This window comes from Halichoerus grypus, chromosome 2, assembly GCF_964656455.1.
Source record: "Halichoerus grypus chromosome 2, mHalGry1.hap1.1, whole genome shotgun sequence".
NCBI classification, from domain to species: Eukaryota; Metazoa; Chordata; class Mammalia; order Carnivora; family Phocidae; genus Halichoerus; species Halichoerus grypus.
This window is the reverse complement of record NC_135713.1, coordinates 83,782,339-83,803,633: the sequence shown is the minus strand read 5'-3', so window position 1 is coordinate 83,803,633 and position 21,295 is coordinate 83,782,339. Positions and strand designations below refer to the sequence as shown.

The 21,295-nt window shown below is 36.3% G+C and overlaps 1 protein-coding gene across 1 annotated transcript in view; it reads left to right on the top strand.

Moving 5' to 3' along the window:
• Positions 1-21,295, top strand: part of ADGRV1 (adhesion G protein-coupled receptor V1) — a 506,902-nt gene that overhangs the window by 93,921 nt on the left and 391,686 nt on the right. The window contains exons 27-35 of the mRNA XM_078067071.1: positions 3,238-3,318; positions 4,702-4,841; positions 6,313-6,922; positions 11,117-11,332; positions 12,796-13,011; positions 13,690-13,934; positions 15,183-15,364; positions 16,176-16,987; positions 19,654-19,863. Of these exons, the coding sequence (XP_077923197.1) occupies positions 3,238-3,318; positions 4,702-4,841; positions 6,313-6,922; positions 11,117-11,332; positions 12,796-13,011; positions 13,690-13,934; positions 15,183-15,364; positions 16,176-16,987; positions 19,654-19,863 (2,712 nt within the window). The remainder of the gene's footprint in view (positions 1-3,237; positions 3,319-4,701; positions 4,842-6,312; positions 6,923-11,116; positions 11,333-12,795; positions 13,012-13,689; positions 13,935-15,182; positions 15,365-16,175; positions 16,988-19,653; positions 19,864-21,295) is intronic.

Here is a 21,295-nt window from a genome sequence, read left to right as displayed (position 1 = left end):
GATTTCCATCTCTCTACATAAATTTAGAATATTAGTTTTAGAAATTAATATTCACCTCATAGTTTTATTTACATAGACTTTTGCTGTGAGGTTTGGTTAATTCTAAGTTAATACTTCTAATGTTTATTATAAGGACACCACCTACTGTGCTGTTTTTTCCCCTTTTACTACCCATTGGTCTTTTCCAAATAGAGTGCTTTTATTTTATTTTATTTTTTTAAATTTAGAAATATATTTATTATTATGTTTCTTTGTAGCACAAAATATTGCTTTACATACATATAAAACAACCCCAGAAGTAGATGTGCTTTAAAATGAAATAGTATAATTGTTCTGAAGCACTAAATTATTATTATTTTTTAAAACTTTAAGATTTATTTATTTATTTGAGAGAGAGAGAGAGAGCGAGATTATGTGAGCAAGGGGAAGGACAGAGGGAGAGGAGAAGGAGAGAATCCCAAGCAGACTCCCTGCTGATCCCAGAGCCCCATGTGGGCCCGATCCCGTGACCCTGAGATCACTACCTGAGCCGAAATCAAGAGTTGGATGCCCAGCCGACTGAGCCACCCAGGCACCCCCTGAATCACCAAATTATAGTTGTCATTCATAGTAGGTGCCCCTAAAATTGTGTCTTTCCTTTCTTCCTCTTTCAGTTTTTATGGTAGCTCCTTTAGAGCTGTCTCCAGGTGTAGCCCAGGTGAAAACTAGCCATTTTAGATAATTTATTGAGTCAATAAAACAGGTCAATTAGTACTTTATCCTCAATTCTGGTATTCAAAATCTCTAATTTTCAGAGATTTTTGGAGTCAGAATTCATTTCATGGCAAAACTCATCTGCACTGAAGAGATGCTACTTACAGTATTTATCGCATTTGGATGAACTATTTATATAGGTTTCTTTGCAGAAGTATTACTGTGTTTGATTTTTAGGTGCTGCTGGGGGTGTTATAGAGTGCATGTGATATGTACCATAGTCCCTTTATATAAATGTAAGATATTGAGAGTTGCTATGGTATCAGCAGGACGGTCTCTTCCTTCCAAAACCTGGTATTATTGTCTTATTATTATCTTCGTGGTTTTTTTTTTTTTTTTAAGATTTTATTTATTTATTTGACAGAGAGAGACACAGCGAGAGAGGGAACACAAGCAGGGGGAGTGGGAGAGGGAGAAGCAGGCTTCCCACCGAGCAGGGAGCCCGATGTGGGGCTCGATCCCAGGACCCTGGGAACATGACCTGAGCCGAAGGCAGACGCTTAACGGCTGAGCCACCCAGGCGCCCCATCTTCGTGTCTTAATGAAGAAGGTTATAATACTATATAAGCCACCCAAAGGGAGAGATTGAGTAAAACAGAAATATAAAATTGTCTTTTACTATGTAATGAGACTTTGGAGTAAGTATGGAAAGTTTCCACAAATTTCCCTTCCCTGTGTTCCCAGAGCCCAAGTGAAAGCAAAAGAGGTCAAACCAGGGAAATGATTAAACAGCGCTACAGCTTGGTTGACTGCATAAAGCAGTAAAAATATTCTGGATGGCCTGTTTGGAGGATGGCATGTAAAAATACCAGCTTTGTTTGTCCTCCAGAGACAAGTCCTCACATCTCCAAATCATATTTTCATGACACAACTTCATGAATTAGGGGTCACTATAAAACATTTGAAAAGCTGTTCTTTGTATCACTTGTAGTTAACAATACTTACATAATAGAGAAAATGTTAGCGATCATTATTGATTAATAAGCAACATTAAGTATTCTTCAGAAGTAATATTTCTGATCATAGTGATACTTGGTGTTTTATGTAGAAACTTCTTCCCTTATCTGTAGAATATGAATTGTTAGGTATTAATTGTGCATGAGTATTCAGTTGAAAACCAATCTTGCAGACTCTGAGTAAGCAATAGTTAGTGGCAGAGAATCTCATTTTCCCCTCAGTGAGTTGGAATTGGAGGTAAAGGAATCTAGACACTGGCTTCTATTCCCCAAGTCATAGCTAAGGACTGTCTAAGACGTGCAGTATTGTGAGGAGCTAAATTCTTATGAGGGGCAAGGGAGCAACCGTTATTCCATATTGTTTTGTCTCTAAAACCTACTCTACATAAGATAGCCATCTGCATAGATGTTTTGTGTTAGCCAGAATGCATCGGTGTTGAACTATCCTCTCTCATGACTTGTAGATAATATGGGGGATGCACTGGATATTCCTTAAAATTCATTTTGCATCTTAAGTCTCTAAGGTGATTTCAGATTTGGGGTGCCATAAATTCTCATGTCTGGTGTATCCCAGTCCTGTTGTGGGGAAGAACAGAAGAGCAGGGCAGATCTTAAACTAGCGTGTCAATCAGGGACACTAGTAGAAGCACATAGGCCTGGATGTGGACTTGCTTCTCTTACTCTTCTTCTTTTCCATTGCTGCCATCACTATGCTTCCTGTCGTCTTTGCAAACTTTTGGTAAATTAATGGGCAGGGTTTAAGATGTACTGGAAGTGAAAGTAAACCACTTTCTCTTTATCATAGTTCTTATACATTGCCAAGTACTTTATTTTTTACATTATTTACTTGGTCTTTAGAGCAGTTCTGTAAAAGGCAGCACATTTTTTAGACAAGGAAACTGAGGTACCAAGAGTTTTAATGACTTACCGAAGATTTTATAGTGGGTATCTTTCACAACCAGGCCTGAAACAGATTGTTGTAGACTGCTTGTCTAGGTTTCTTACTACCATGTCAGTGGCAAAAGGGTGATCAAGTCTGAGAATGGTAAATAAAGTAGGAATTTGAACATATGGCTGGAGGGAAATGTTAGGTGCATTTCCCTAATTTTTGAGTTGATTGTGGTGAGCGGTAAGGTGACTCTGTCATAGTCATAATCATACAGGCCTAACTGTGTGATTGTACACAAGCACAAATATTTTAAAAATATTTAAAATGTTAGAAACAATTTACATTATTTTAAATAAGTGAGTTAAAAAGACAACTGGTTAAGTTGACAGAAATGGGAGATACCAATTACAACTTACATGGAGTATTTCCTAAAGCTATGGATGAATTTTTAATAAATTGGTAGCTTGATGAATGTTATACTTTTATCACTTCAAATAATTTATTTTCTATGGGAGAATGCATGTCATTGGGTGAATATTACTACATTTTCCTCTTTTCTGGATATGTTTTAAGAGCTCTCCATTTTCTCATTGTGTCAATGTGTATTGTGTGGGTGTGTCTCTGTGTCTCCTTGTGAAGTGACTGAATTCTTTAGGGTTGATGGCAGTGGTAGTGGTGACGGGGACATGGAGTTCTTCCTTCCAACTATTCACAAGCATGGTAAGCAGCTGTTCCAAGGCCCTTTACTAGTCTGCATTTTATTTTAACTCTTCTTTTTAGAGACAACAATACTAACCAATTATTTACACCTACTATGTGCAGGCTCTTTACATATTTTACCTCAGTAACCATAGCAGCAACTTTATAAAGTATTATTTGCTCCGTGTTACAGTTACCCAGCTAGAAGTGATCAAGCCAGAATCAAGTCTTTGCCTGCCTCCAAAGCCCAGAGTTTCCTCTGTATGAACCCAATACAGTTTCCTGATTCTAGTTGTAATAGAAATTTTGCTTGAATATCATTCATAAAATGATTTTTGAAAAATATTTTTATATAGCTTTGAATACCTAAAAAAAGAGAAATAGAACATTTATATTTTTCTGTTAAATGCATCATGCTTATTTTATTTATAAAAAGAGCCAGCAGTCTTTATATGTAGCATTTAAGCGAAGCAGATGGGAAAAAAGAAATTAAAAAGGCAATCAGTGGGGAGAATAAGTTGCCAGTCAGTGGGAGGGAATACTGAAAAGAGAATGCATTTGAAGTAGATTTCTATGCAAGCATGATTCAGCTTTTCACCTCAAATACTTTTTTTTTGTATTGAGAGAAAATTATTTCTCAAGGGAGAACTTTTTCTAATCCTCAAATGTTCCTTTATCACAATTTCAGGTTTTATGTTTTAAGGCTAGAACTCATGTTCCTACCCCTCTCATTCCTAAGTTTCATCAGTGCCTCATGTAACCACTGTGTTTAATTACTCAGTTACTTTTGGAATTGTTCATTTTCTTGTCTGCATATATTAATACAACATAAAAGTTAAACATACTTCTTAGGAAAAAATTCAATTCTTCTGTAGATATTGGCACCTCTTTAGTTACAAGATTGGAGTGTTCGGGTCCAGGGAAGGTAGATCTATAATATCATAATGTGATGAAAAAATAGGCCTAGAACTAATGCACATTAAAAACCAAGAATCTGTTCAGTCAGATTGATGAAAATCATAGGGAAACTGTTTCATAAAGGTAAGAGTCATTTTGGCTCATGTTCTTCTGAGGTCAGCAAAGGTCGTGGGAGACTTTCCTCATATACTCTATGTGGAAGAATGTTCTCTTTCATAGGGCAGAAAAAGAAAAACAAGTTTTCCTTATTCATCTCCAAGTGCTTATACAGCACTTGTATATCACATTGGCGCCAAAATAGAGAAAGGTCATAAAAGCATGAATATGTGTGGCAACCATTTGTGTCTGCCTTTCTTTCTAAAACAAATTAGAACGTACTCAATGAATGGTACAACTCTTTTCAAAAAGTTGTTCCTTGGCTTTTCCTTTGGTTTGTAAATTACTTATTAACATTTTCTTGCTATTTGTTGGAACTTATTCATGCAGCCAGTCTAGGAGTGGCCTCGCAAATTCTGGTGACAATTGCAGCCTCTGACCATGCTCATGGTATATTTGAATTTAGCCCTGAGTCACTCTTTGTCAGCGGAACTGAACCGGAAGATGGGTACAGCATTGTTCCATTAAATGTGAGTACAGTTTTCCCTCCACTCTTAAACACTTTCTGTTCTTTTAAAACTGTTTTATTGTATTATGAAGGTGTCCTTTATGTTTTTTTTTTTTTTTTCCTTTTTGGATAGAGGGGAACGAGCCTAGTGGTACACGCAATACAAACTGATAATTGAATAGTGATTTGATATTTGTCTTTGTATGTAGTTTTGCATCTTAGTTTGTCTTATGATTTTGAGGAATCCTGACTCTTTCAGGAATATAGTGGAGCTGTACAAGTATTATTTTATATAGATTTTGTATTAATTCACTTAGGCTGTGGGAACAAACATCTCTTAAAGCTCAGTGGCTTAATATGACAAGGATTTGTTTTTCCACTCATGGTGTATCTCCAGCTTAACTTGGCTGTCACCAGTTATCAAGGGATCAAGGATCACAGTGGCAACATCTTGGCAGGTGCTTCTGTCTTCACGGAGGGGAAAATGTAGATGTGGAGAAATGCATCCTGGCTCTTATAGTTTCTTTCTGGAAGGGATTCGTAACATCTCCACTTAGTCTTTTTTGGTCAAAGCAAGTCACATGGCCATGCATAACACTAATGGGTAGAAAAATGCAATCTTATCTGACCTCTCTCCCAAAAGGAAAGAAAATCCAAAACATTTGTGAACAGCAATAATAATGACAACTCTATATGGTGTGTGTGTGTGTCTTCTTCCTCTGCTTTTTCCAATTAGGAATTAAATTGATTCTATTGTTAAACAACTGGGAGGAGCTAGAAGCTTGCTCAGCTCCCTCAGATTTTATATAAATAATGAAGAAAGATCACTCAATGGTAGATCTTCAATAAATTTTTGTGGAGTAATCTGAACAACTTTAGAAAGGATAACTAATTATTCAAAAAAAGAATTAAGGGAAAAGATGAAGCTTTATAAAATTCTTGTCTTGAATGTTATTTTGAGTTAACATTCATATTTAAAGCTATTTATTCTTCTTAATATATTTTTGGCAGAAGTATTTCTTCTTAAGTATATTTTATCCAACTTTGGGAGAAACATGTTAAAGGAAATATAATTTGTTTTCAAAAATGAGTTTTATGGCTAATTTTTCAGAAAATATCACTCATTTCTTCCTTACAATGAAGTATATACCATCTTTGTAGTAAAAGCAGAAATTTTCATGGGCATGTAAAAGAAATTATTAATTACATTTGCTTTATTACTAATATATGATTGCAGAAAAGATACAGTTATAGTTTAGTTAGAAGCTAAAAATGTTCAATGTGTAGCTTCATGCAACAATCACTTTTTAAGTACTGTGAGGGTCTTCAAAGACGGGTAGTACTTGGTCCCTGCCATCAAGAATCTTATATTCTTGAGAAAAACTTGTAGAAAATAAAAATTTAATATCCTGCTATCATCCTATATTTACAAACCTCTAAATCAATGATTTTAATCCCTCTCTTAATACATTTTGCTATTAAATATTTTACAGATTATGAGAAGCCATGGAGCTCTGTCTCAAGTGACTTTGCTTTGGAGCATAGCCTCTGATCCTGATGGTGATCTTGCCTTCACCTCTGGCAATGTCACATTTGAGATTGGGCAGAAGAGTGCCAACATCACAGTGGAAATACTTCCAGATGAAGATCCAGAACTGGATAAGGCCTTCTCTGTGTCAATCCTCAGTGTCTCCAGTGGCTCCTTGGGAGTTCATACTAATGCCACATTAACAGTTTTGGCTAGTGATGATCCTTGTGGGGTCTTCATCTTTTCTGAGAAAAATAGACCTATCAAAGTTGAGGAAGCAACCCAGAATATCACGCTGTCAGTGATAAGGTTAAAAGGCCTCATGGGAAAAGTCCTAGTCACATATGCAACACTGGATGATATGGAAAAACCACCTTATTTTCCACCTAGTATAGCCAGAGCAACTCAAGGAAGAGACTATATACCAGCTTCTGGATTTGCTCTTTTCAGAGCCAACCAGAGTGAGGCAACCATAACTATTTCAATTTTGGATGATGATGAACCAGAAAGATCGGAGTCTGTGTTTATTGAGCTACTCAACTCTACTCTAATAGAGAAAGTACAGAATCGCCCAAGTAAGTAACCATTAGTGTGTTATTATTATTATGGGAGGTAAGAATCCTAAAAAAATAAATTAAGAAATTAAGGTATAGTAAAAAATTCTATAAAAATAGTGAGCTCTAACTTTGAAAGCATCACCTTACAGAAGTTTATCTATAAGACAAATGGAAGTGGGACACTTGAAAACACAAAATTTTGTTTTAAAAGTCCCTTATGTTTCCAAACTAAATTGTTAAACGCTTCTGTGTACTCCAGTACAACTGACCTCTAGTACTATTGTATTATATACTGTAGCTTCCAAATCATTCTGAAGTCAACCTGGGGATTCCAGGGATAGTCCTGGTAGCAGGATCCTGAGCCTCTCTCACCTTGATCCACTCTGGAAGATTCCCTGATCCATAGAGCCTCTTTGGCGATGAGCATGTGGGTCCAGCAACTGCATGAGGGAAGGGGGACAGGAGTGTGTAGCAGTAAGAAATCCTGTAAATTTGTGAGTCATTGAGAGTTGAGAAGGACTGGTTGGGGATAAGAATGAGGAGTGACCCACGTTGGGCAGACTATCTGGTGCAGCAACTTCTTTTGTAAAGTAGCAGCCACTTGCCCTGGGGTTGTGGCTCAGGGGCTTTGTAGAGAGTCGGGTGGCTCCTGGTAGAGAGCATGCCTTGTGCTTGCGGAGCTGAGAGCAGTTATTGTGTTACAGCTTGTTCATTAGTCACATCTCTCTAAGAGGACAAATAAAGGGAAGAATCTAGATTTCCTGGAATAAGGGAACAAATAAAAGAAGAAAGATTAGTGATATTAATTTGATATCAATTTAACATCAGTTTTAGGGCAATATTTATAAGAAAACAAATAAAATCTTCTTAAGGAAACTGGAATTACATATTCCAAAAGTAAGATCCTAAGAGCTGCATGTTGACTCTCTGTTTTGACATACAGAATAAGGTTTCTCATAAATAAATTTCTTCACCTTACCATAATACCCTGGATGGATATACTATATAGTGAGCAACATTCTTGTCCACAATGTAAGTAATTATGGTTCAGGATTATAGAAGGAAATTTACTTTAAAGGACAACTGCTGCTAATATTAAATTCAGATTACAGTCAAGGTTAAAATTCTCACACAATACCCATCCTTTTTTTTCTTAACAAGATTTAGGATCAATTCTAATAGCAAATGAATTGTAATAAAATCCAGTAATTAGTCTTATTGAGTAAGAATTATAAAATAAAGACTAGTTTTCAAGGAACTCACAGTTTATTGAGTGAGATAGAAATAAAACCAGAAGGGAGTATCACATACAGCAGTAGCTAGGAGCTGTGGGTGGTGGTGTAAGATAACTTATGTTCCAATATATACTAAAGTATTGAACATAATCTTTTTTGGCCCCAATTTCCTTATCTATTATACAGAAATATCATGGGGCTTAAATATAATAATATATGTGAAAATTAATGGAGTATCTGGCACATGGTAAGCATTCAGTAAATACGCACAATTATTGTTAATAACATGGCATATGCAGAATATCAATGTGCTATGGAATAGGAGAAACAATTGACATATATTTTATACTTGTTATGTTCCTGGAACCATGCAGCATGCTTGGGGCAATTCAAAATAGGCATAAGGTATAATGTGAAATAATTAAAGAACAATTTTTTTTTAAAGATTTTATTTATTTATTTGACAGAGAGACAGAGAACACAAGCAGGGGGAGCGGCAGGCAGAGGGAGAGGGAGAAGCAGGCTCCCCACTGAGCAGGGAGCCCGACGCGGGGCTCGATCCCAGGACCCCGGGATCATGACCTGAGCCGAAGGCAGACACTTAACCATCTGAGCCACCCAGGCACCCCTAAAGAACAATTAAATGCAAATCTGTGTGATACTGACTAAATTTTAATAGGCAAAATCAGTGTAGGACCTGATAAGGTCTCTGTTACTGTACTCCGAGTATAATCATTAACTTTGAGAAAAGCAGTATGAGAAGACTGGTGATCAGCACCTGGGTAAGAGCATAGCACAGAATGAACGGTTTGGATAATTGAAGGTTTTATACCTGGTTTGATGAGGAATTGTATGTAGGGAGCAAGAGATTAGACAAACTCTTACAGAATGCCTCTTGATATGTCTACCAGGTACTAGCATGATACCTTATGTGACTTCCTCACCATCTTTGTGCCCCTGGTTAGTCATTGGTAAAATGTGGACAATGTTACCTGCCCCATAGAGATGGTATAGGAATTAAATGACTTGATACAAGAAAAGTACTTAGAATAATGTCTGGCAAATTCTTTTCTAATCTAGTTGAATTTAATTATATCATATTGATTTATAATTTTTTTTATTTTAACTGATTTAATTTAGCATAGTCTGTGGGTCTCATTAATTGAAATTAAATGGTGTTATTGTTTTTAGATTAAATTGTCAGAAAATGTTAAATTTTATTATCACGTATTTCCAAATACAACAATTGTTAGAGATATTCTAAATATCAACTCAAAATTGTTTACTGCTAATAAGAGTTTGTTGATGCTTCATCTGTGTTAAAAGGTCACTACTGGGTATTTACCCCAAAGATACAAATGTAGGGATCTAAAGGGGTACATGCACCCCGATGTTTATAGAAGCAATGTCCACAATAGCCAAACTATGGAAAGAGCGAAGATGTCCATCGACAGATGAATGGATAAAGAAGATATGTGTATAGACACACACACACACACACACACACACACACACACACACACACACACACACTGGAATATTATGCAGCCATCAAAAGGAATGAAATCTTGCCATTTGCAACGACGTGGATGGAACTGGAGGGTATTATGCTGAGCGAAATAAGTAGTCAGAGAAAGACATGTATCATATGACCTCACTGATATGAGGAATTCTTAATCTCAGGAAACCAACTGAGTGTTGCTGGAGTGGTGAGGGGTGGGAGGGATGGGGTGGCTGGTGATAGACATTGGGGAGGGTATGTGCTATGGTGAGTGCTGTGAATTGTGTAAGACTGTTGAATCACAGACCTGTACCTCTGAAACAAATAATACATTATATGTTAAAAAAAAAAAAAAAGAAGAAGATAGCAGGAAGGGAAAAATGAAGGGGGGGGAGATCGGAGGGGGGAGATGAACCATGAGAGACTATGGACTCAGAAACAAACTGAGGGTTCTAGAGGGGAGGGGCGTGGGGGGATGGGTTAGCCTGGTGATGGGTATTAAAGAGGGCACGTTCTGCATGGAGCACTGGGTGTTATACGCAAACAATGAATCATGGAACACTACATCAATAACTAATGATGTATGGTGATTAACATAACATAATAAAAAAAAAAGGTCACTTTTTATGTTGTTTTCACAAGGGTGCTGGTTGGAATTGAACCTAGAAAATAATTTAGGGAGAGTTTGTGGAAGGTCCTAAATGCCTTCAAAACAAGCTTTGCTGTCTCTAAAATCAGTCGAAAGTGAGAAGAGAGCCTTGAAAGTATTGAGCACACTTTATTGTATAAGCATTGGGGATGGGGCGCCTGGGTGGCTCAGTTGGTTAAGTATCAGCATTGGCGTAGCATTGAGGCTGGCTTTACATTCTGGACAAGGCAGTTGAATGACTGTTAACTAAGATGGGAGAAAGGAATGGGTTTGTGAGCAAGGACAGGGAAACAGAGAGGCAGTAATTTAATTACAGTATAATGATTTGCTGCTGGTCTTTGAAGACACAAAGCTTAATGACTTTCCTACGCAATTTTGTAACTGAAATGCTGTTTTTTAAAAATTTTATGTCATGCTGGTAACTAATTAGAAGAGCATAATCCTGTAGGTGTCATCATTATCTGTGTAATATTATGTAAAGTGATGATTATTTACACTGTAATCATTTTTTGCCTTTTAACAAATTTCCAGTACTTATTAAAATATTCCTGTAGGATAACTATTCCTTTGCTAAAGATTCTATAATAACAATCTCTCTAGAATGTAAAGCTACAAGAGAGTAGGGACTTCCTGTTTAATTTGTTTTTGTTTCCTCCGTGTCTAGATTAGTGCTGGTCCATAGTAGTCAGTACATGTTTTTTGACAGAGATAGTAGAAAAAAACACCAAATGAGGATCCCATTTGGCTGATGGAATCTTGCTGAGGTTTCCTGATGACTTTTGGCCGGTTGGTAGAATTTTGATACATTAGCTTTTCTTGTCTTTCAGTTCCAAATTCTCCACGCCTCGGGCCTAAGGTAGAAACTATTGCTCACCTAATCATCATTGCCAATGATGATGCATTTGGAACTCTTCAGCTCTCAGCACCAATTGTTCGAGTAGCAGAAAATCATGTCGGACCCATTATCAATGTGACTAGAGCAGGAGGATCATTTGCAGACGTTTCTGTGAAGTTTAAAGCCGTGCCAATAACTGCAGTTGCGGGTGAGAAAAGACATCCAAGGGGCAGTGAAGTGTTTTGGAGGGAAATTACATCCTTAATTAACAAAAGCCACTTACAGATGTAGCTAGAAATATCTACCAGAAAGCAATAATTCTCTTGCATCTTTTAAAAGGCATAAATGTAGAGCTTTTATCATGTATTTATGACACTGATTTTGTAGAATTTTTGAAAAATGTTAGCAAAACTGTATATGAATTTTAAAGTTAAAATGACCAAAATATGCACAAACCAATGAAAAGTAAACTAGGGAAAGTATTGTTAGGCTTTCTCTGTGTGTACTTTTTAGTTATTTGAAAGGGATTCATGTGTAAATGATCCCAAGGAATGCAGGATAAAATGTGCAGCCACATGGTTGCAGTGCTTGGCAACAGTCTTGCCTCTCAACCCATTTATCTTGCTTGTTTATTTATTTATGAAGAATGTGGATGAGGCAATGGCTAGCATTAACTATTCCATGTAAGCAAAATGATTTCACTGCCAAATGCAAACATTAGGAGACTGCCTTTTTTATTGGTGCAGTTACAGCATCTAGAGGGAGATCTGCCCGAGAGCTACTCAATTAGAATCTTTCTAGCATGCACTCGAAGGAAAATGAGTGTGAATGGATAGGATAACACACTTGATATTTTGAAATAAATGATATTTGTTTGAAAAGATAGTAAACCAGGCTCACCTGTTCCCTTAGTTTTGGGGGGGGAGGTTGGTGTACGTGTGTGCGTGCACGCATGCAGGGTGGGTAGCCTAGAGGAATGTCTGACTGTCTGTAGGGGGCCCTACACATTGCCTAACAGTGGGGATGAATCAGTGTTCTCAGAAATTAGCCCTTAGGCATCATAAGAAGACTCTCTCCTTTCCCTTCCCACTGTTTGACCAGAAACAAAGCTGCTGCTAACCTGAGCAGTATGCAGTAGCAGCTTTTAATCCAATTTTTTAGGAAAGCCCATAGTTTCCAGCAATAACATTGATGATGCTGACATGCCTATATCTGTACAACAGTATAACATATCTTTCTAGTGAGGTGAGAATTTTAGTTCTGTTCTTTGTTTTAAAAGATTGTGCACATTTTCTTTCTCTTGTAGATAAGGGGTTATCTTGTGGTAATGGATGACTATATTTTCGTGTATGTCCATATCTATATCATAGCTATATCATCTATGTCTGTACATGACAAATAGAAGATATTATGTATGCATCTTTCTAAAAATGAAAGGATAAACTTGAACACCCTTTGGAGGTCTTTTTCATTATTTTATGATCTCAAACCTATTTTTTCTGAGAAGAGAGGTAAAATCTTTTTGTTTAGAATATATGTAGTCAGTATCCTCACAAAAGCTTTACAAGTATATCTATGGAATTTGATAGATCATAGTATTTTACTAGTGTATGGCATGTTTATTATCATGTTTGGGAATAAGTTTTAGCATTTTGATTTTTATCTTTATAGGTGAAGATTATAGCATAGCTTCATCAGATGTGGTCTTGCTAGAAGGGGAAACCAGTAAATCTGTGCCAATATATATCATTAATGACATCTACCCTGAACTGGAAGAATCTTTTCTTGTGCAGTTGCTGAATGAAACGACGGGAGGAGCCAGACTAGGGGCATTAACAGAGGCGATCATCATTATTGAGGCCTCTGATGACCCCTATGGATTATTTGGTAACCAAACTAGTTTGTGTCTTTAACTTGTCGATATAGATCATACATTTCTTCATTTTTAGAGACTTAGAATTAATTTGATCACGTTTCCCTTTTTAACCGGCTGTTACCGATATATGGGGTATCTATGCACCCTCCCTAGCAGTGGTTAGTGGTTATTAAAAAAAGAAATCAACGTCTTAGCATAAATACGGAAGGGACAAACTTTTAGGCTTGTAAGTCAGATCTGGCTTCTAGATGTGTTTTGTGAATCTTAGACAATTCTTTCAAAAATTAGTTTACATCAATTTACACAAAAATCTGGATTTCTGGGCTTTCTTGATTAGCAGGAAATCTGGGAACATTGAACCTGCATAGCATCAGTCGTGGGAGCAAAATAGCAGCAGACTCTTTGTGGACCAGGCTTGCACTGTGCAGTTAGCTACAGAACTCACTAGACCCACTTCCCCCATGACTGCTACATGCCTGACTGCTGTAGAATATAGAATGCCTGATTCTCAGTTTGTGATTTCTGCTTCTGTCATAATGAATAATAATGTGGAAATTTTGGCAGGCCTGACCGTTTATCACAGCATGTTACTCTGATTTTGGGGGACTTAGCTATTTATATTTAGACTGCATAAGGGAAAAAACAATCCGCTATTTTGTATTTGAAATTAACTTTGTTCTGCCCTTCAGGTTTTCAGATTACTAAACTTATTGTAGAGGAACCTGAGTTTAACTCAGTGAAGGTAAACCTGCCAGTAATTCGAAATTCTGGGACACTCGGCAATGTTACTGTTCAGTGGGTCGCCACCATTAATGGACAGCTTGCTACTGGTGACCTGCGAGTTGTCTCAGGTAATGTGACCTTTGCCCCTGGGGAAACCATTCAAACCTTGTTGTTAGAGGTCCTGGCTGACGACGTTCCGGAGATTGAAGAGGTGAGAGGAATGGCCTAGTATAGAATGACACTGTAAATCATACCTTGTCTTATAGTGACTAGAACAGATGGCTGTTGTTGTGGCATTTATAGAGAATGTCAAGTTAATTATTTCTGCAAGAACTTTCAAAATATGGTAGTGTAAAAGTGATTTTTACAGATAAACAAAAACAAGAATATTCTAGAAAAAGGTCTGGTCCATATCGCAGCTCACGAGTGTTAATTTTTTGTATAGTTACGTTGTATTTCCCCACATTTTCGTTAAATGATTAAATCTATATCTTTAGATATTTAACATGTATATTTATACATTTTTTCCATATGAACTCTTCATTTGTTTGTATCCAGACTCCCTCTTAGCGTGAGTGTGGGCCAGTCGATCTTAATTAAATTTAGATTTTGATTTTCTACTTATTCACTTACTTATTCTTCAGTAGTTTTGAAAATTTATGACAAATACCATGCTAGACATACCTGCCTGGTACTTATTTTTCATGGTGAAGAAGCTAGGTGGCAAATAAAAATAGTCTCAACAGGAAAGTTGATTCATTACTAACATATATTAACTGAAGATAATTTTACATTATGAAATTCAAGTATTATGAAAACCTAGGTGTCATTAAGTTACTTTTAATAGCATTTATGCTTTAATAATATCAGATTTTCATAGAAGGGAAGTCCATAACATTTCATTTGAATGTTAATTGTGTTTTTCAGTTCTAAAATATTAGATATTAGTTAATAGATATAAAACATTTCTCTTTCCTTCTCTCTAAATTTAGGTGGCATTATGATATGATGTCTTTTGTTTTAAATTTTGTCAGAGAATTTCCATTTAAGATAATGTGGGAAATAAAGCATAATAGATTAGCTACTTAGGAAACATACATGCAATATTTTCCCTAAATAAAAAAATGTATAGAATGGACATAAAAATGTATCATTGAAATGGTAACTATAAATAAAGATCTTAAAATTGATTTTATAAGATTATATACCTAAATATTAAGGAATTTAAATGACCTGTTTGTCATGTATAATTGTGCTTCACTATTAAAAGTCAGTAATGTATTATTCTGTTACATGTTGGATTTGTAAATGGGGGAGTTCCTTTGAGTCCTTTCATATTACATTATATTTTGTCCTTGTCTTTGTATGGATTATATGTTTGATTGTCCCCCACCTGCATCATTGTTATTTTAATTTCAGAACTGGGATTTTGTTAAGGAAATTTTCACTGTATTTTTAGGTTATCCAAGTACAACTAACTGATGCCTCTGGTGGAGGTACTATTGGGTTAGATCGAGTGGCAAATATTGTTATTCCTGCCAATGATAATCCTTATGGTACAGTAGCCTTTGTTCAGTCGGTTTATCGCGTTCAAGAGCCTCTGGAGCGAAGTTCCTGTGCTAACATAACTGTTAGGCGAAGGTATATGAAATAATGGCTTGCATCTGTGGGGGGATCGGTATTGTGGGTAGTGGGAAATGACCTCTTGTGCAATTAAATAATTTAGGTTTGGTGGTTGTTATATAATGTAAATTCTTTTATAGGTTTGGTAATTTGTTAATTGAATTATGCCTATTAATATGAAGAGCCCAATATATTTATCATACCTATTATTAGTGAAATAGATTAAATAGATTATACATCATCGGGCTTTCTAACCGCAGAAAATTATTGCTTTAGTCTATGATTTGTTTGAATTAGAACTTAAATACAACTAGCTTCCAAATTAAAGAATATTCAAACGCTGTATGATGTGGGAGGTTTTCAGGTTGTTTTTTCTCCATGAGTGTGTGAGGCAGTGTAAAGTTCACTGAACTCCTTCAGAAATAGAAAATAAGGGGTCTTGGGAATTTGTGGCAAGTAATTACATTTTCTTAAAATGCACTCATGCTATTATCATTATTACCTTGTTTCAGTGAAATCTGGTAATGGAAATTCATTTTCTAATTCTGTTTGATAATTGTGGAATGGATATAATTTGCATATCTTGCAGGGTATCTTTATAGCTTTGTTAAGAATAACTATTGCTTAATTGAAAACTAGCAAGATTCCCTTGCATGAGAAAATAAAATGTTGAAAGACAAATATAATTAAGAAACATGGTTGTGTTTGTACTTTTACTTTATATACTTAAAAAAAAGTGAAAACTGCAGTCAGTATTTTCCTTTTCTGTGTAACCCACAGATTGCTTTGAGTGCTTAACCTGTCTTTTAATTGTCACTCCACGTTTTAGCGGAGGGCACTTTGGTCGGCTGTTGTTGTTCTACAGTACTTCTGATATTGATGCAGTGGCTCTTGCAGTCGAGGAAGGTCAAGATTTACTGTCCTACTATGAATCGCCAATTCAAGGGGTGCCTGACCCGCTGTGGAGAACTTGGGTGAATGTCTCTGCCACGAAGGAACCCCAGTATACCTGTGCCACTTTGTGTCTCAAAGAACACGCGTGCTCAGCGTTCTCTTTTTTCAGTGCTTCTGAGGGCCCTCAGTGTTTTTGGATGACATCGTGGATCAGTCCAGTGGTTAACAACTCAGACTCCTGGACCTACAGGAAAAACATGACCAGGGTAGCGTCTCTGTTTAGTGGTCAGGCTGTGGCTGAGAGTGACTATGAGCCTGTGACAAGGCAATGGGCCATAATGCTGGAGGGTGATGAATTTGCAAATCTCACAGTTTCTATTCTTCCCGATGATTTCCCAGAGATGGATGAGAGTTTTCTAATTTCTCTCCTTGAAGTTCACCTCATGAACATCACAGCCAGTTTTAAAAACCAACCAACCATAGGACAGCCAAATACTTCTACAGTTGTCATAGCATTAAATGGTGATGCCTTTGGAGTGTTCGTGATCTATAGTATTAGTCCCAATACCTCTGAAGATGGCTTATATGTCGAAGTTCAGGAGCAGCCCCAAACCACAGTGGAGCTGATGATCCACAGGACGGGGGGCAGCTTAGGTCAGGTGACAGTCGAATGGCGTGTTGTTGGTGGAACTGCTACTGAAGGTTTAGATTTTATAGGTGCTGGAGATACTCTGACTTTTGCTGAAGGTAAGTGATGGTTCTAAATGGATTTTAGTTTCCCCTGGCAAAGTCACCGTAGTTAATTTTTATGATAATGTTCATCATAAGAATTCTTACTGTGTAGATTCTTCTTTTTTTTTTTTAGTATTTTATTTATTTATTTGACAGAGACACAGCGAGAGAGGGAACACAAGCAGGGGGAGTAGGAGAGGGAGAATCAGGCTTCCCGCTGAGCAGGGAGCCCGATGCGGGGCTCGATCCCAGGACCCTGAGATCATGACCTGAGCTGAAGGCAGACGCTTAACCGACTGAGCCACCCAGGCACCCCTGGATTCTTGCTAATATATACAAGTGCAATATGGTTTAAAAAAGAAGTTATTAGTTAGCTTGTTAATTGTTGACGCTTGACATACATAGGCTGATGTGTATCTTTTTTAGTTTATTAAAAAGAGAAGGTTTTCAAGGAATGTGTGGGTTTTATTCCTTTATAGTGTTGGCAATGCCTATAAGGAAACAGAGGCAACTCAAGGCAAATTTTAATTTTGTAAGGGAAATTACCCAAGTTCATACTATTTATACTTACAAATTATTTTCATTGAAGATTTATCCTGATTTGTCTAGTATATGTAAAAAAGCTTCCCAGTTAATACTCAGTTTCCTAGCTACTGATATGTCTTACCCATGAGAATCTTCAATGAAAATAATTTGTAAGTATAAGTAGTATGAACTTTGATGATTTCATTCATATTAAATTAAGTCTAGGGATAGATCAATTTATAATAATGTTCTTGGGCTTGAATGGGATAACTCCTGTAAATTTTCATGAATAATATAGTGATAGATAACTTGGCCCACAGATTAAAATTAGGGTCAGATTCACTGATTCTTTTTCAGGACTGGTTGAATCATCTAATATTTGGAAGTTTGGAAAGTTCATTTGTTTAAAATAATTATCTTTGGGTGGGGGAAAGTTATCTTTATTAAGATCATTGCTCAAATCCTGATTTGGGCAATTATGGATTCCATATGGTTTTTAGCGTAGTGTTTTTCTTATTAAAAAAAAATGTATACTTATAAAAACTTCATGATATCCCAAAAAATGAAGGAAGTGAGTGTTATTCACATCTTTTTTTGTTCAACTTTTTAGCGTATACTATTTTGGGAAACAGTAATTGGGGGTCATGATCATGATTCGTGTGTAGTATACTTTTTGAAATGTCTAATAAGCATTATGTTTTAGAGTAAATTTTAAAAATAGTATATCACATTTCTATAATGGTTATTTCCTAGTAAATGATTTTGGTAATGATGGAATATGATATGCTTGGTGGAGCTGGCGGTACAGGTTGGTATTTGGTAACATTTCTCCTTATTTCAAAGGAAATAATGAAAATTTAATGAGGATGACTGGAGATGAAAATTTAAAGTTAGATTTTCCAGCAGCTTTAGTAACTACAAAGAAAGTTTTCATATAAAGTAATACCATTATAAAAATTAGTATTACCTTAAATTGTAACTTTAGCATCACAAAAATAGATTATATTTAATAGCTAACCTAGATTCTTATATATCTATAGTCTCTTGAGACAGTCTTGATACTTTGAATTGATGAAATGCAGCAGGGTCATGAGAGAACATGCATTCATATCCCCTTTCTCCTTTTTCCCACTTTTTCTCATCTCGCCCTTTTGTCCTCTTTCCAAAAAGTGGCAAAGAATTAGGTGGAGGCTAATAGGCTGAACTGCAGAAGCCCTGTTGGGTTTAGGGGTGTTCACTGCTGTTCTATGTACTAGTGGGGTCCTAGACCAAATTAAACAGTAGAATTCTTGAGCCTTGTCACTGTTGCTCATCCCTTTGAATTCCTCTTCTGCCTCCTTCCTTCATTTGCCCACATCCTGGAAACTGGTATTTGATTCATCTAGTTGTCCAAAGACTCATCTCATTCAGGCCGGTTCTTTCACTCAGAATTTGCCATTCCCTTCCTGTTTGCCATTTTGACCACCATCCCCTAAGTGTTCCTGGTCTTTCAGGGAGGTATTGGCTTGATTACCTGAAAAAAATTATTCACGGGAATGCCAGAATGAGAATGAGACTCCATTCACCAAGAGAGAGAGCTGTTTCTCAACCGAACGTACCTTAGAAGTCCTTTCCCTAGCTGTGTCATTTTTCTAGGCTAAAGACCAGGAATAAAACTATGATTCTTTTCAATAATTCTACCCTTTAAATTTTTGCGTAATTCAAAATGCCCTTCACAATCTGTCCATATTATAAAATTTACAGTGTTTTATATGTGAAAGGATATACAGATTAACATAGAGCATTTGCTTGTAGTTACACTAATATTGCTCATGATATTCATTTACATATTTTTACTTAACTTTTTATTATTTTTATTTTTTTTTAAGATTTTATTTATTTATTTGACAGAGGGAGACACAGTGAGAGAGGGAACACAAGCAGGGGGAGTGGGAGAGGGAGAAGCAGGCTTCCCGCCGAGCAGGGAGCCTTATGCGGGGCTTGATTCCAGGACCCTGGGATTGTGACCTGAGCTAAAGGCAGATGCTTAACAACTGAGCCACCCAGGCGCCCCTTTACTTAACTTTTTAAAGTGGAAGTAATTTTGGGCCTTTGTGGATTCTCTATGTTGGTGATTTTGTTACTTTGGTTTTTATTCCATTAATTTTTTTTTATAGGTGAAACCAAAAAGACAGCTATCTTAGCCATTTTGGATGATTCCGAGCCAGAGGATGATGAAAGCATCATAGTTAGTCTGGTGTACACCAAAGGGGGAAGTAGAATTTTGCCCAGCTCCGACACCGTTAGAGTGAACATTTTGGCCAATGACAACGTGGCGGGAATTGTTAGCTTTCAGACAGCTTCCAGATCTGTCATAGGTCACGAAGGTGGGTTCCTTTTTTTGTTCAGCATATTCATTCTCTTTTCTATAGAGATCATTTTTTGCTTATTCTTTTAAAGTTTCCAATTTTTTTTTTATATACTTTTATCATTGTGTAGAGCTGTGTATGTTAGTATGCCTGGAACTTAGCTGGGAAAGAGGTCTGTCATGAACTGTTTAAGTACTTAGGAGCCTTGCAGATTCTAGCTTGCTTCCTCCATTGGTGTGGTTTTAGGAACTTAGTCAAATTTGGGATGCTCAGCTTTCTCATTTGTTAAATGACAAGCAATATTACTTACTTCATAGATTTCTTACTGAGGATTAATGAGTTAATGAATGTAAAGTGCTTATCACAGTTCCTAGCAAGTTTATATGTACTTAGTGGTAGTTGTTGATATTAAACAATAGAACATTGGCTTCTTGTTCAAAACAAGTAGTAGTTTGTAGTTAGAGAATATTTTACCCTGTATTTTATATTGTGTGGATATGTTTTATGAATGAAGTGCCAAACTAGAAGAAAATTAGAAAATGTCCATTTTTTTCCTAAAAAATAAAAATTTTCTTGAATCTTAACATTTTACATCATATGTAGGATTTTGCATGTACAGGTTAATTTTTGCTTCAAACATTTTAGCAGTGTTTTTTTGTCTTTGAATAAGTCTGTTTGAGATAAAACTGGTATTTAGTAGCCTGTGTTTCACTATAGTCTGTGTTTAGAAATAAGAATAACCATACCTCAGAAAGAGAAGAAACAAAAAGGATATAGATCATGTATTTGGACTTCTATTTTACAGATGAGAAAACTGTGTTTAGCAAGAAAAAGAGAAATAGAATTCTATAGAATTCTATACACAGAGAGATTAGGTGACTTGACAAGGTCATCCAGCTCATTAGTTGCTGTGCTTGAAGCTAAATATGTTTTAGTGTGCATTACCTTGTACTTCACTGTACTCCCAACTTGTGAGTTTATTTAACTTACCAATGCAAATGTCTGGGCTATTTTCCAACACTCTTTCTTTTTATCAGTGGTTCAGAATCTCATGTTGTCACAGCAATAGTGAGTAAAAACGACTAACATGTTGCTCTAAGTCCAATCTAAAGACAGATCAGCAACTTTAAAAAAATTATTTGTAATATAAGTAGAAGCCACTGTAGAAGTTAATGTTAATAATAATGACAACAACAATAACATTTGTTGAGTGTTTTCTGTATGCCAGACATTTCACATCCATTATTACACTTAATTTGAACAACAGTCCTATAAAGTGGGTATAATGGTATACATCTCATATTCTCATAAGGAGAGTGAACTTCTGAGAAATTAAGTAGCACACAGTTGTTCATAGTGGAGCTTAACCAAAGCCCACTATGTCCAAAGTCCATAATATAAGGAAATTTGTGAGAAGAACTTATGTTTTGCTTGAACTTAATCTGCTGTA